General features: G+C 49.2%; 1 protein-coding gene across 8 annotated transcripts in view; it reads right to left on the reverse strand.

The window, feature by feature from the left end:
• Positions 1 to 700: 700 nt before the first annotated feature.
• PATZ1 (POZ/BTB and AT hook containing zinc finger 1) overlaps positions 701 to 13,315 on the reverse strand; it is a gene marked incomplete at its 5' end in the record, with an annotated part of 32,108 nt that continues 19,493 nt past the window's right edge. For 3 of the 8 annotated variants that reach the window (XM_083717177.1, XM_083717175.1, XM_083717174.1), the window contains 3 exons: positions 701 to 2,453; positions 6,460 to 6,597; positions 11,684 to 11,855. In XM_083717177.1, coding sequence (XP_083573303.1) covers positions 2,032 to 2,453; positions 6,460 to 6,597; positions 11,684 to 11,855 — 732 coding nt within the window. In that variant the 3' untranslated portion in view covers positions 701 to 2,031. The remainder of the gene's footprint in view (positions 2,454 to 6,459; positions 6,598 to 11,683; positions 11,856 to 13,315) is intronic. The other 5 variants (XM_083717180.1, XM_083717179.1, XM_083717178.1 and 2 more) reach the window with 3 other exon arrangements.

Below are 13,315 nucleotides of genomic sequence, written 5' to 3' on the forward strand. Positions count from 1 at the left end.
TCTTACTTTCCATCACCTGCATGTTTTTACAGAAATGCCTAGCAAGGATCCCCACTTCTGGGCGGGGGGAACCATTTTACCAGCAACTGCTGCAACCTGAATGTGCAGATTCTAACAAAAAGGGTAGCTATACGCTCCACATTTCGGTGACCTTTTATCCGCGCCAAAGCTCTATTATTTGTGAAACAGAGAACACCTTCATATCATCCAGTTAAGAACAACAACAACAGCAGAACCTATTATTTGCATCTCAAGGAGACAAGTATATCATTAGGGCTTGTGGTGACTGTTTTTTTGCTATACAGTACTCACCCATTAGGATTATTGGGAATGTGATGTAGCAAAACTAGAACAGTTCTATGTCCCCATTGATTTCACTGGGGAAGTTAAGGGCCTATAAATTACCTAACCCACTGCCCCCTTTGACCAGTCAGCTCCCTGGAGATTCGAATTGCTTGACTCAAGCAGGATCATGCACCTCCCCACCCCTCAATATTACATCTGCTCAACCAACTTCTGAACCCAACGCCTGACTTGGACGCAGATTAAGTGCCTCCGAAAAGCAGTACCGTTTTCCTTGATGGGAGGGTTTCCTTTCCTCTTGTGAAATTAACAGCAGGTTGAAAGTGAAAAGTTCCATATGCCTCACCAAAACATTGCCCACATTAAAATAAAATAAACCAGACAAAAAGAAGGGGCATAAAGTAACCATTCTAACTTCTTTAATGCAGTCCAATCAAATTGTTTTTTCTTCTTTTTTTAATCACTCCGAACTCTATAATTCATTTGCACTAAACAGGTTGGTAGTACAGAAAAATTAATCGTTTTTGCCGATCAATTTCATCTTTTGGGGTCTTTATGCATCAGCCAACCGAGTGTGTGGCTCTTGCCTTTACTTTTTTTTTAAACCTTCCCCCTCCCCTTTTCTTCCATTTTGCATAACTATATTATCCCATAGACTTAAAAACAATCAACTAGCCAAGTTTATTATTAATTATGATACATCTAAAAAAAAATTAATACTAACCCTAACATGACAGCTGCTTTAAGAGCTCTCTGTATAATTCCCTCGGAAGGGCTTCTCAGTAGCAAATCACTACAACAGGTCCTAAAATCATAAATGTAATAATCAGAATCATAATAAGAGAAAGAGAGAGAATATCGAGAGCGAGTTAGAAAAAAAAGCAGCATAAAACTGAGTTAAAATTCTCCTGAAGGAGCCCCAATGGAATGAGCGGGAGATTTGCTCCTGGGTGGCCTCACCTGCCTGACCTCCCCCACACCCACCCACCACTTTCAGGAGAACTTTGCTGCTTGGTTGCACCCAAGGACTGATTTGAATCTGGTGGGGCCAGACAGCGGGCAACCACCCTCAACTCCCTTGCCTCTGGCACAGGATCCTCAACTTCTTCAAAAAAGAAAATAAAAGCTTTCGTAAGTTGCGTTTTCTGGTGGTTTTTTCTTCTTCTTCTTCCTTTCTTCCTAAAGAACAATGGTACCTCTACCTACTAGATACCTCACAGGTATGTGCTTTTATGAGCAGACGACGATGCTAACAATGCGAATCTTAGGAAAGGGTCATGAGGCAGAGAAGGATGAAGGACCAAAATAAAAGGATAGGAGAGACACACATCTAATTCTCTGCCAGATCAACTAGGGTTTCTTAACATTCCCCCAACCAGCCTTTGGGGTGTTTAGTTTTCATCCGCGGGGTTCCAAGCTGGGGTCGCCCACAGACCTTCTGGGTGCTTGGCGCCGTTTTGCCCTGCCATGGGGTGCAGCCCCCAAAGGCTGCCCCTCCATTCGTTGCCGTGCAGGTGATAACCCTGCAGCTGGCCCTCACCACACGCACACACTCTCTGCCCCCCGGGGAAGATTTCGGGGAGAAGGGAAGGGAGGACCTAAAAGGAATTCAAACAGAAAAATCTCCCCACTACAAAACTGGATTTTTTTGTCAGCTCCCACACATTGCCCACAGCCATCTTAAGACACCCAAAGCAGACAGCCGCTATGTCAAGGTGGGAGCCGGCCTCATTTTCCATCCGGCCCCATTTGCTGTGGGTCGACCTCTGGATCCACCAAGGAGGAGGCAAAGGCGGACTGGACAATCTGAAACCCGAACGATTCCAGGAGAGACATGTTCTGTTGTGGGGAAAAGGGGGAGCCCAGGGCAGGGCCCAAGTCCCCTAAGGGGGCCCCCAGGGAGCGGACATGGACTTTCTGTATGTGTTTGTTAAGATAGGACTTGGATCTGAAAAAGCTGCCACATTCGGGGCAAGGGTACTTTTTATCCCCCTCCGACTCCAATTTATTCTTGGCGACCACCATGTCGCAGGAGGAGAAGGAGCCGTTGGCGTTCTGTTTCTCGGGGGTCTTGAGGTCGCTGGCGTCCGAAAGGTCTCCGTAGGAATCCGAGCTCTCAATCTGATCCAAAGGTGAGCATTTCTGGCCTTCTAGGGAGACAGAAAAAAGAAAAAAAGCACGGTCTTTAGACCCCTGCGGTGGATTTGCCATGCTAAAGGTCAAGCCACAGCCCCCTCCTTGTCTATCCCAAAGTATCCGCCTGAACCTCTTCGCAACCTGCCCGTTTCCCAGTCCAGCTGTGTGGACGTAAACCCACTAAAATACGGTTACCAGATTTTTTCCAATGAACCCGGGGACACTTTTCAACTTCCTACTAGATGGATTTTGTCAGGGGACTGATTTGTAAATCTGGGGTCTATCTCTGGGAAACGGGGACGTCTGGTAACCTTACACTAAAATGACTAGCTCAGCCTTCCCCAACCTGGTGCCCTACATAGTTTTGGACTACAATTCCCAACCAGTACAGCCATGTGAGTCTGGGGTGAAGTAGTGCAAAGTGTTGGGAGGGTTGCCAGGGCGGCAGAGCCCATCAAGGTCCCCTAAAGCCTGCTTGTCCTCATGCATTTATGTTAGTCAAAAAGTCAGCTCATGTCTTTCTTCCCTTCCCTACAAAGCAGTTTCCAAGGAAAGGGGAAGCCTTGGCTGGGATGTGTTTGGGGTGCTGGGCCAGGTAGGCTCACCTCTTTGGTGAGCAATGGTGAAGCTCCAACCTGGACTCATTACAGGGGAATGGACTAGATTACTCTCTGGGTCCCTTCCAATGCAATGGGTCTAGCACTTCATGAGACTGCAAAGCTACTTGGGAACCAGCATGAGGTTTAGCGCCTGCCATCATCCTGCCTCAATATCTGGGTTGGGGGGTGAGTCAAGTACAGAAAGACTCTCCCCTAATACTAAGCAACATTGCCTGACCTTAAATGAAGGGTCACGGCGGGGGAGGGATCCAACCAAATTTCAGTCCTCCTGGCTCCACTCAATCCAGCAAGACACATCCCAGTCTTTCCTCGTAGTTGTTAGGAATCATGATCCTCTGGATATAGAAGGAGCCTGTTTCTGTTCCCCACCTAACGCAAAAGCAGTCTTCGCCAGTCTGGTGCCTCCTCCAGCTGCTTTGGAATACAATTCCCATCAGCCCAGCAGCTGATGGAAGCTGAAGTCCAAAACAGCTGGACAGCACCAGGCTAGCGAAGGCTGAGTGAAAGCACTTTTGGGAAGGCCCATCTCAGGATATCTCAAGAAACCCAAGAACCACACAGAGCCTTGCAAGCGTCTTCCACAGGGGTGTCTCGGAAAGTGCAACGAAGGCATTGTTTCGCTACTCTTTCCAACGCAAAACCAAAACCAGACTGTTGCCATCAGCACAGGAGAGATGAAAGTGGCTAAAAGCTTCTTAGGACGGAGAATCTCTGACTCGCTTAAGGGCTGTCCCTGTCTGCCTTGCAAACAGAAGATATCAGGTTTAAGCCCCCAGGTAGGGTTGGGAGAGACTTCCTGCCTGAAATCCCAGTCAGTGTAGACATTACTGAGCTAGATGGACCAATGGTCTGACTCGGTATATGGCAGCTTCCTGTGTTGTCCCAGCAACCCCTGCCTAAAGACGCTTCCTTAAGGTCTTGGCTGTTTCCTGGGACAGTATGCATGAAAGCCCAACTTCCACCCACTAACCAAGATGCAGCTTGTGAGCTATCCCTTATATTAAAAAATACTAACTGACCCATTCACTTTTAGCTAAACCAGAACAGATTGTTTATGGGGGGGGGGGGAGTTGGCAAAGCTGTTGAGAGGCATTCTGGTTCCTTCAGTGGAAAATCCCCCCGAAATATCCTCATGCACTGACCCACATGGCATCACAATCTGCTGGGATGTTATTCTGGGCAAGGCCCATTGAAACAAGAGGGGGATTTGTTCCACTGGAGCACATCCGGGGAAGGTCCTGGTGGACTGTGGTCCCCCTCCAGGTCAGATCTATGCAGCTACCCCAGCATTGCTCTTTTTGACATGCAGAAACTGCCACATACGTAGACCATCCTAACTGGACCTCCTAGCCAGGCCACCTTTGTATATGTGAGAGAGAGGCCAAATTCACACCAGACATTTTCAGTGCTATGAAAACACTTAAAGAGTCATGGCTTCCCACCCAAAATCCTGGGGAGTGTAGTTTGTTCAAGGCGCTGAGAGTTTTGAGAACCCCCAGGGCTGCAATTCCGAAAGTGGTTTAACAACTAATCCCCTCCTCTTGGGGAACTCTGGGAATTGTAGCTCTGTGAGGGGGAAGAGTGAGTCTCCTCAGAGCCCTTTAAAAAACTACAATTCTCAGGCTTCTTTGGGGAAAGCCATGACTGTTTAAAGTGGAAGCATAATGCTTTAAATGTACAGTGTAAATGTGACCAGAGAGAACGGGAGAGAGAAAGAGGGATGGGGGAACGAGTGAGTCGAAGTCAATGCCACGCTACAGCCTCTTCCTAAGCCAGAGGAGTCTAAATGACGGCCCATTGGGTTTAAGTTTCTGGGCAGTCATTCCATCCACCAATCTTATCTTCTCCATCTTCCCTGAGTCAAGCCAAAAACTGGTGCTTGGCTCTCTAGAGCACTTCAGACTGCTGGCCAGGAACATGCGGCTGAGCACCTGTCCACATAGAGCCGTCCCCTGCACACGGAAACTAGCTCAATGGTGGTAAGTAGTAGTCATGAGTTCCAGTTTAACCACCTCCCTGACGTGCCAGTATTCTTGCACAGGGATGATGTTTACTATGCAGAGATGGCTCCCATCTTGCTTCGCCACATGCTGGCCATGTTTGTGAGAAACAGGCCTGAGGCTTGCTGCAGTCTTGAGCCTTGCTCCACAATAAAGCCCCTTCACCAGAGGTTTTAAGCAAAGGTTGGGTGGCCATCTGTCAGGGATTCTTAAACCGTGATTCCTGCATTGCAGGTGGCTGGACCCTTCCAACCCTACAATTCTATGACTCTCAGAGGAAGACCATCTTAAGCAGGGAGGGAACGAGGCTACGTGACCATTGCACCTCCTGAACGCAAAGGTCCCTGCCTAAGCCTCAAAGGGATGGAGATATATAAAGGGGCAAGCGGAGAATGTATCCAAAAACTATACAGTTTTTAAGCCTTGAGTGAAAGAGGAGGGGGGACGTTAAATTCCTCCCACCATCTAAGGGGCCTTTCTCTCAGTTATCAAAACAGAGCTCTTCCTCAGTAACTCCAGAAATTTCTGCTAGGGTCACCAGATCCAGCAAACCCAAGCTGTGACTTTTTCCTAAACTGTCCTACTTCAGGCAGGTGGAGGTTTGTAACTCTGGACTTCAAAGCCTCACTGCATGGGTGGGGTGAAGAAGGGAACAGTCGGACAGGGGAAACAGTCGAGGTTAGGGCAACTTCTCTTTGACAAAACTCCCTGCACCATCGCACTGTGCAGCCTTTCCTAATTTGCTCTCCAGATATTCTAGATTATAGCTCCCAGAAAACCCAGTTGAGCTGGTTCAGGCTGATGGGAGTTTTAGTCCTAAAAAGTCTGGAGGCCAGCAGGATGGCGGATGATCTTATGGAACTCACCGCCATGGGATCATATAGGGATGCCCAGAGGTTTAGATGGCTTCTAAAGGGGATTAGTCAGATCCATGGAGGAAGAGAAAGCCAACAATGGTTACTAGGCCACAGAACCTCCAAGTTCGGAGGCAGGGTATCTTTAATCCTGCTTGCTGGGGACAACTCTTGGCATCTTGCTCCATTTTGTTTAACAGGTCTGTGATGGCATAAGGATTAAGTGATTGCTCTGTTAGCGGGTGTCCCAAGACCACTTGGCTGTTTGCTGCTGGTGGGAGAGCCTGCTTATGTGCTCCATGCAGTGATGGGCGAGTTACTGCTGTTGCTCTTGAGAGAGTGTTCAGACATGCAAGCCTCCGCTTGCAGCCTGAAGTGGGGCAGCTGAGGGAAAACTCAGCTGTGCCCATCTCCCAAACAGAACACAGCGGATCTCCTGACCGGCACCTTGCCCCCCCCCCCAGCACTCCCTTATCCACCCGTTCCCCAGCACCCAACAAGGTCCTACGTCAAGAGACGGAAAGTGTAGAGCAGGGAGTCGCTTGCCTTTGATGCCATAGGTCCTGACGCTGTGGAACGCTGCTCCCCCATTCGGGATGGGCTCCGGGTGTCTGGAGACCTGGGGAAGGGGAACACCGTGGTGGGTTTTAACATGGACCTTTAAGTAGGAGGCAGAGGAGAAACCTAAACAAGATAAAAGGAGATGAGATCCTGCCGCCAGGACAGACACAGATGCCTCTCTGCCTTTCCCCCTCACTCCGCTTAGCCGCTGCCAGATTCTCTTCCTCCTCCTCCTCCACCTCTCGGCTCCTCTGCGAGAGAACGGGCGCCCGAAGAATCAAGATCAAAGCCAGCCACCACCGTGCGACAGGAGGAGGCCACAACATGGCAGGCAGCGGGCCTCTGGAGCTCTCGCAAATGAAGACCCAGAAATTACCGGGGTGGGGAGAGAAGGCTATTAATTATTATTATTATCACCATACTGCATTTCTTTGTCACTCCATACGAAAAGATGCCTCAAAGTGACTTAAAAAGAGAAGCAACTCGGAGACTCTATGCAAAGAATAGGTGAGGTCACAGAGAAGGAGGCTGCATACACAACACACAGTTAAAAGCACATGGGTCATTCGCCCCACCAAGAATCCTGGGAACTGTAGTTTAAGGGTCTTGAGAAATGTGTCTCTATGCAAACTATAGTTCCCAGGATTCTTGGGAGGAAAGCCATGTGCTTTAAGTAGGTGGTGCATACGCAGCAAGAACGAAGAAGCCTCCAGGATCCATGTCAAGACCCAGCCATCATGGCAGCCTGATGCTCTCCAGAATCATAGAATTGTAGAGTTGGAAGGGGCCATGAGGGTCATCTAGTCCAACCCCCTGCAACGCAGGGATCGTTTGCCCAACATGGGGCTCAAACCCATGAACCTGAGAGCAAAAGTTGCATGCTCTACTGACGTTGAGTTATCCCAGGTATCAGGCAATAACACCTGTCGGCTCCTGCATCACTGGAATGTATTTCAATGTTGCTTTATGAAGGCATCTTTAGTTTATTGCTGATCTTACACCTACATGTTTTGCTTCTTCTTCCTAATGCAGGCAGTATGGAATTTTTTGCGAATGGATAAAAATTGAATATGGCCGTGCTGGCTGGGTGCTGAAGGGAGCTGTAGTTTATAAATATCTGGAGGGCACCAGGTTGGCCGAGACACAGGCTTGAATATTTTTCTCTCCTGCAGCAAATCACATGCTAAGTGAGCCCCCTGTAGGATTCAGCTGGCCCAGTTCCTAAAACAAATCCGCAATCTACCAAATATGGCTTGCAGAAGAGGGCAGGGCAAAAGGAGGCCAGGAGATCTTAAATAAATGTATGAAGGCCACTTAGGCAGCCTGGATGCTTGTTTCTCGATTCACCTGGGCTGAGAGCAGGCTGACTATTCTGGGGGATTTGGATGGGGTGGAAGGAAACAGGAAGGAGGAATGAAATCTCCTTGCCCAGGAGAGACAGGGGCTTGGGCAGCGGTTCCTCAACTTGCTGCAGATGAGAATGCACGGCTGCACTGGGGCAGGGACTGGCGGGAGTTGTAGTCCAAAACATCTGGATGGCACCAGGTTGGGGACTGGCTGCTCTGAGGAGTAGCAAGTAAGCAAGCCCAGCATTCTAGAGGAGCACACCCAACCAACACAGAAAGGAGTCACCAGGCTGTAAACAATGATGCTTCTGAGAGAACTGGGCTATTCCTCTCTACCTCCCAGGCCACAACATGGTGACAGTATTGCATGATTACAACTTTATACAATCATGTGAAGCGACAAGCTGATCTGCTGCAGACGTTGGGGACTTTCCCGAGCCCAAGGTTCATATTCCCTTCAGGGGGGACCATGTCAGTGGTGGGCAGGGAGGAGCAACAAATCTAAGTGCTACCTTTGTGCAGTATTGTTTATTTGTTACACTTATACCCCTCCCCCAAGAGCTCAAGGTGGCGAAAAATGGTTCCCCCCCCCTCCTTACAACAACCCTGTGAGGTAGGCGAGACTGAGACTGGCCCAATGTCACATGGAGTGAGCATCATGGCCAAGTGTGGGTTTGAACCCTGGTCTCACAGGTCCTGGCCTGACACTTTAACCACTACACCATGCTGTCTCTATCCGGGTAGCTGGTCTCTACATGCACTTGGCACATGCATACCCCACTCCACCCTCCATCCAGACAAGCAAAGAGCTATGACTGCAGTTCAAGCAGTTCATCCCAGCAAGGCAAAAACCACCTGAAGAGGGTGCGCAGCAAGGCCAGTGAGGGTTATGGCCTGGGAAAAGTCCCAAGGGCCAGATGGAGAGGCCTGGAGGGCCACATATGCCCCCCCCCCCGGGTCTGAGGTTTCCCCTACCCCGGACTAGCCTGGCAGAATCTGGCTGCTGCTTCTGAAAAAACATAAAACCCCAATGTATTATTCATTCCTTTATAGCCAGAGTACTGGCAAAGGAGCACCTCTATTTTTCTAGAGGGAAATAGCAAAATGAGATTCCCCCAACATCTGAAAATAATGGAGTTGTAATCCATTTGTCTTTGTTTCTGCAGCCACGGCAGCAACAATCACCTGGCTCTGCAGTTGCCATAATTGCAGTGGTCTGTTGCTCTGACGGGTTTACGTTGTGTTGGCCAGCCTCCCAAAAACTGTAACTGATGGGGCTACACAATCTAATTCTGGCTCCTGGGGCATTATTCTGCCATTTTGCACTTTTTTAAAAGGGTCTTTATTTGCTTCTTTTACTTACTCACTTGTCAAAAATATATTTAGGCCTTACCTTCCCCATTAACCGCCCAAAACCACAAGTATCCAACAAAGCTTACAAACATATTGAAGACAATGTGAGCCACCCCATACGCTACAGGCTGAACCCCTCTCCCCAAATCAGGGGTGTCATCAGCAGACTTGGTGGGTGGTACTCTGCACATTCCTGGACAACCTCCCCAGAAGTTTCATGGACTGAAGCCATAAGGCGGGATTGCTATAATATGATCTATGTGGGGCTGCCCTTGGGCCTGGTTCTCAAGATCCAGCTGTTGCAGAATGGGGTGGTCAGAATGCTGTCAGGAGCTTCTGGTCGAGAACATGTGACACCACTGTTTAAACAGCAGCACTGGCAGCCCATCTTCTACCAAGCCAGGTTTAAGGTCCTGGTATATTAATTTACAAAGCCCTGAACGACTTAGGGATTGCCTGAGTCCTTAAATCCCAGCTCAGCCTCTGAGATCACCTGCAGGAGCCTCGTCTGTTGTTCCCCGAGTTGGTGAGGCTCATTTGACAACAGCATCATCATTGCCAACAGTCATCGGCCCAGTCCTGTGGAACGCCCTGCCACTAGAGGTTCAGCAGGTGCTTTCTGTGCCTACTTGCCGAGAACTTTTCTATTCTGCCAGGCCTATGCAGACCATTAAGGATACACCCTTCCACAATCATTAATTTATGTATGTTTTAAACTTTTTTTATATGGTTTTACTGTATGGTTTTATGCATTTATCTGTGGAGACGGCACTTCCATTTCTATGTGATGGCTATAGATGGGATTCAAAATTCGTGGAGGAAAAGGCTATCAGTGGTGACTTGCAGTGGAGTAGCGTGGGGGTGCAGGGGGGGCTGGCCGCACCGGGCGCAACATCTGGGGGTTAGGGTTAGGGGGCGCAAATCCACGGGTTAGGGGGTGCAAATTACTTGCCTTGCCCCAGGTGCTGACAACCCACGCTACGCCACTGGTGACTTGCCACAATGGCTATATGCTGCCTCCAGTAGTTGGTAGCATTTTAAAATCAAGAAGGCAGACTAAAACTCAGCTGATTTTAACCACCAATTTTAACCAACTGCAAGAATTTTAACTAAATTTTGCATGATGGCTCCTTAGGTGAAGCAGGTGGATTCTGTCTGTTCAGATACAACTGGGCACCATTCCAAATCCAGATAGCGGAGTGAACCTTTCAAAACTGCACTGTTATTCCCCCCCCCCTTTCTTACAGACTTCCAGAGCAGCCCCTGGGTATGACGCTGCTCATATCTGATGGGAACAAGCCACCCACAATCAAGGTAGGAGGTTGGACAAGATAACCCTTGGGAGGTTGCTTCCAACTCTACAATTCTGTGACCCTAAGGCCATGTAGAGAGGCTGCAGGAACAGCCCCACACCTGAGAAAGCACACACACAAGTGTGAGGGTGTGAAGGATCAGGCAGCTACCCATTTTAAAATGCTGGTAAATGGGACCTGGGAAGGGGCTTAGGTGCCCCAGCCAAGTTCTGATGAGAACCTGCTGGTTTGCTTTTGTGGTCTTGTGGGTATTTAGCACTGGGCGGGAATTTGCCCCTTCTTGCCTCCCTATCCCAAGAGACTTCATTCGCTTTTCGGACCCCACATTTCTGATAATCTGGACCATCCTGCTCTCTGACTGGAAATCTCCTAATCTGAAGATGCAAAAACACCATTCAGCTACTGAGGTGAATTGGCTCTGACCTCTACAGGTACTTCCAAGTTGTTGTTTTTACTCAGTGAAAGGAATCAGGGGTGTGGGGGACTAGTTGTTAGTCTGGGCTGCTCCAAGAAATTTCTACGCCCCTCATGATTTGATCCCTCAGAATTTGATGGTGGGCAGAGATGTGTTATTCATTTACTGCTTTGACATCCCACCTTTTTACTCCAAGGCGCTAAAAGATGGTGTACATGGCTCTCCCTTTCCTCATTTAATCCCCACAATAGCCCTGTGAGGTCCGTTAGGCTGAGAGGCAGTGACTGGCCCCCAAGTGATCGTCACATGGATAAGGGGGGATGTGAACCCTAGGCTCTCAGGCCCTACTCCAACCATTACACCACCTGGCCCTCCAGGCTAGCCAAGGGGATATGGCTGAGTGGGTGTGAGAGTTGAGGCAAGAGACCTGTGATAGTCCCACTTGTGCTCATGTGGCCGGCCAGCTACGGATGTATTAGTCACGCAGTGGTTCTCAACCTGTGGGTCCCCAGGTGTTGTTGGACTACAACTCCCATCATCCCTGACCACTGGGCATGCTGGCTAAGAATGGTGGGAGTTGTAGTCCAACAACATCTGGGGACCCACAGGTTGAGAACCACTGTTAGTGGGACTCAAGAGCCAAGCGGTTCACCCTTTGCTGATGCCAGCTGCAAAAAACCCGCTGTTCCTTCTCTTCTTGGTAAAGCCTTTTGCCCGAGTTCCCCTCCTCTTGCCCTGTGGATTCTCGTTTTGCCCGCTTTGCAAGAAGTTGCGCTCATTACCTCTGTTGCAGATGGTACAGAAGTTGCTTGGTCCTTCGCTGTGTTTCTTCAGGTGGTCAGCCATGTACGCCGCCCGCAGGTACTTCCCGCAGACCTGGCACGGGACTTTGTCTTCGTGGCACGCCAGGTGCGAGCGCAGCCGGTCCCGGGTGGCAAAAGAGGCGTTGCAGGTCTGTGGAGAGCAGCAAAACCCACATTAAACACACAAACACATGCATAGGCAGGCAGACACACACCGCTACTAAGGTTAACACTATGGTGACGTGAGGCTATTGATTTCAAGAAGGGCACCGAAATCAACAAGCAGGCTTCCAGCACCTTCATTTATGATGGCAGAAACGTTTGAGGAGTCAAGCCCTGCTTTGCCAAGTGCACCCCAGCTCAAGAAGCAAGCAAGCAGATGCTGTTTTAGGGCACATCCCCAGCTTGGTGGGGAGTTCTTTTGGACTACAAGTCCAATCAGCCTCAGCTGGAGCTGATGAGTGTTGCAGTCTAAAACATCTGGAGGGCCCTGGCTTGGCCAAGGCTGCTCTAACCCACCAGCTTCTTGCAAACACAGGACTTCAGGTCAAAACAGAGTGCTGTGGTATCCAGAAGGGCTTTTCCACATCCTACTGAGGGCTGCCCTCTACAGAATGAAGAGAGAAGCAGAATTGGGCAGATGAGCTCCACGTATTGGCTGGAGTAACTCCAGAGCTCCTGACCAGAGGGGTGACAGCCCAGAGTGCTTAAATTTAATTTAAGTTAGTTTTATTGATCTCCCCTGCCATTAGGATTTCTTTAGATATCTTAATTATTCATGGCCTTCCGTGCTGCTCGCTGTTCTTTTTAATCTTCTGTAAGCCACTTGGAACATTTAAAATAGAAAATTGGCCTGTAAATAAATAAATTTTAATAACTCACTACCCATGATTAGAATGGGCGTCTGAGCACATCCATTATTCAGAGGGAGCGGTTTAAATCACCAATGCTACAAAGACACGGCATCCAAAGTTCCCCTGGGGACTCCATTAGACTGCAGCACTTTGAATAGGATAAATGCAATGTATTGCTTATGACTTTCTAAGACTGCCTTCTCAAGATGCTTTGGACTACAACTCCCATCAGCTGTGGCATCATACAAGGATGTTGGCTGGAGGCTGATGGGAGCTGTAGTCAAATAGGGCTGCACTGGCTGGGGGCTGATGGGAGCTGTAGTCAAATATGGCTGCACAGGCTGGGGGCTGATGGGAGTTGTAGTCTAAACCATTTGGAGGGGACTGCATTGGCAAAGGCTGTTCTAAGAAGCCAGGGCTCATTTTGGTCTCCCCACGTTAGCGCTCTTTCACTAACTCTTCCCAAACACTATATGCTCCCCACAATGAAGTGCTAGATGGTTCTACCAGGACGATCATGATCTAAGTAAGAGGGAGAAGATGGGAAGGACAGGAGGAGAGGTCCTCAAACAGCAGTAATGAGGCTGTGGTAAGGAAAGACGAATGAAGATGGGAGCAGGCAGGGAAGGGAAGGTGTTGGAGGAGAGAGAGGCCAAGCAGAAAGTGCCCCCGGGCCAGATGGAGATAGGCAAAACTCCTGGGCACAGGGGAAATCACACACAAGGCAAGGTAGGGGTGGGAAGGCAGAAGGAATAAA

This window comes from Podarcis gaigeae (assembly GCF_964106915.1).
Source record: "Podarcis gaigeae genome assembly, chromosome: 16".
Taxonomy (NCBI): Eukaryota; Metazoa; Chordata; class Lepidosauria; order Squamata; family Lacertidae; genus Podarcis; species Podarcis gaigeae.